At 36.0% G+C, this 2114-nt stretch overlaps 1 protein-coding gene across 1 annotated transcript in view; it reads right to left on the bottom strand.

Moving 5' to 3' along the window:
* ccnk (cyclin K) overlaps window positions 1-2114 on the bottom strand; it is a 9714-nt gene that overhangs the window by 1548 nt on the left and 6052 nt on the right. The window contains exons 7-8 of the mRNA XM_016562593.1: window positions 451-484; window positions 286-354 (exon numbers count right to left, since the gene is read on the bottom strand). Coding sequence (XP_016418079.1) covers window positions 286-354; window positions 451-484 — 103 coding nt within the window. The remainder of the gene's footprint in view (window positions 1-285; window positions 355-450; window positions 485-2114) is intronic.

Below are 2114 nucleotides of genomic sequence, written 5' to 3'. Positions count from 1 at the left end.
ATAAATAATACTTATATTTTTAATAGAAATCGATATATATATATATATATAAAACAGTAGTCAGTGTATGTGTTTATTACTAAAAGCAATTAGTCTGAAGTAGCTGGAAGCAGTCATATATTGTGAAATGCCAAGATAATTTCACATTTTCCCAATAAACCCAACAGAAAATCCCATAAAGGTTATGTAAACAATAAAAACAATTTTTATTTTTGTATATGATGAGCAATGTACTTTTACCAAAGATTTATTTTGCTGCCTATGTCAAAACACAGAAATCCTCACCTGGGGGTTGGGACACAGGGAGAGGGGGCATAGGACTCTCCAGGCGGGGTATCTTAGACCCAACTTGCTCTGTTTCAGAGACAGAGAAATTAGCACTTGATACAGCAGGAAGTTCATCATCTTACAATCGACATTCATTATTATAACACTATAAAAATGGCTTACCTGTTGGGGCTTTAGGTTCATCTTTAGGAGAGACCTACAAAAGAAAAGAAAACATGAGCCTTAAAATACCTCACAATTACTGTAGGAATGTAACAATCCAATTCAATTTCTCCTTCAGTAAACTGATTTCCTTACCAAGTGCCCTTTTTTTTTTTTTTTTTTGTTACAGCTTTAACTTTATTTCCAAGATCGTTAGATCGCAACTGCTATATGGTTCTGTAGAAGCCACAATTTAAAGGAATAGTTCACCCCAAAATAATTCTATAATAATTCTATAATAATTCACTTGTCCTCATGTTGTTTCAACCCTGTCTTTTTCTTCAGGGGAACATAAAATAAGTTTATTTGAGAAACGTCTTAAGCAGGGCTCTGAACCGGTTCAAGGAACCAAAATGAAAACCCGAAACGAACGAAATTTTGACAGGAACAGAACCAGAAACTAAATCAAATTTTATAGTTCCGAACAGAATCGAAAATTTGAAATGGCCTAATAACGTTATTTTATCGTTCCATTTAATATTTGAAATTTGCCGTCAACCAATCAGGAATTCCAGTAGTACGGCCTGCAAATGTGACGCTGACGCATCCAACGAGTGAAATGCCCGTTCAGCTGTGAACTCATCATATGTAAGTCGCAATGGCAATGCACCGGCGTTAAGAGTTTATCCAAGGATAGTGTAAGAAGGATTCAACAGATCACACGCACCTGCAGCGCTTCTGTGAACGGAGAAAACAGAATAAAACTGTAAGCTTACATAAAAGGAATAGCCTCTATTGACCTATACACGAAATGTAGGCTATTTCACTTAAATCATTGACAGATTAACAAAACGAAAGAATAAAATGTGAGTTTCGGTTCATTGTGACGCGATCCAAAGTTCACGGAAAGGAAAGTGAGACAGCAAAGTTTTCTTTATTTTGCAAAAGCTTTACAGTTTTATTTATTTTAAAGTTTTATTTATTTTGCAAATCTTGACAGTTTTGAATGATGTCTTGCTTCTATCTGTGCAACCAACCAGCGTTGGTATGACCATCGAGCCGGCGCCTCACGCGCACACAGACACAATATATTTGGCGACATTGCAGCCTGTTCATTATCAAAATAAAATACAGTTAAAGAAACATAAAAAGTTGCACTGCTCCGTTGTACAATCTATTGTGTTCAGCGTGACCAGTGCCTCATTCTGCTGATATAGCCGATATGAAGGATAATGTTGATGCGAGTAAAACCTATTACATAATAAATAGGCTATTTTAGCATCCAGATATGTCGCGAATATGGAAACATTTGGATTCGTGCCGAATAAGAGAGGTAGGCATCAGTTTCACCTTAGATTAAATAAAAATATAATTAAAAAGGAAGTAAACTGTAACCAACAGGGCACTCAGTAATCTGGGAAGATTGTGTGCAATGGGAATCATATTTTTTCAAATAAAGCCAAGGTAACACACATCATACATAGAGCACACAGTGAAAATGACATGAATATGACAGAGGGCATAAAGTGCAGCATAATTTGAAATCACGAATTTAATGTTTAAAGCATTCAACTTGCATGGACCGAAAGTCACGCAGAGAACACGTGATCATGCAGGTCACATGCACACTTCACAAGATCTCACAACTGGATTCGACTAAGTTTGCAAGGTTTGTGAAATTAAAT

Source organism: Sinocyclocheilus rhinocerous, unplaced genomic scaffold (assembly GCF_001515625.1).
Source record: "Sinocyclocheilus rhinocerous isolate Xijiao unplaced genomic scaffold, SAMN03320098_v1.1 scaffold769, whole genome shotgun sequence".
NCBI lineage: Eukaryota > Metazoa > Chordata > Actinopteri > Cypriniformes > Cyprinidae > Sinocyclocheilus > Sinocyclocheilus rhinocerous.
The sequence above is the reverse complement of the archived record's forward strand: the minus strand, read 5'-3'. Positions and strand labels throughout refer to the sequence as shown.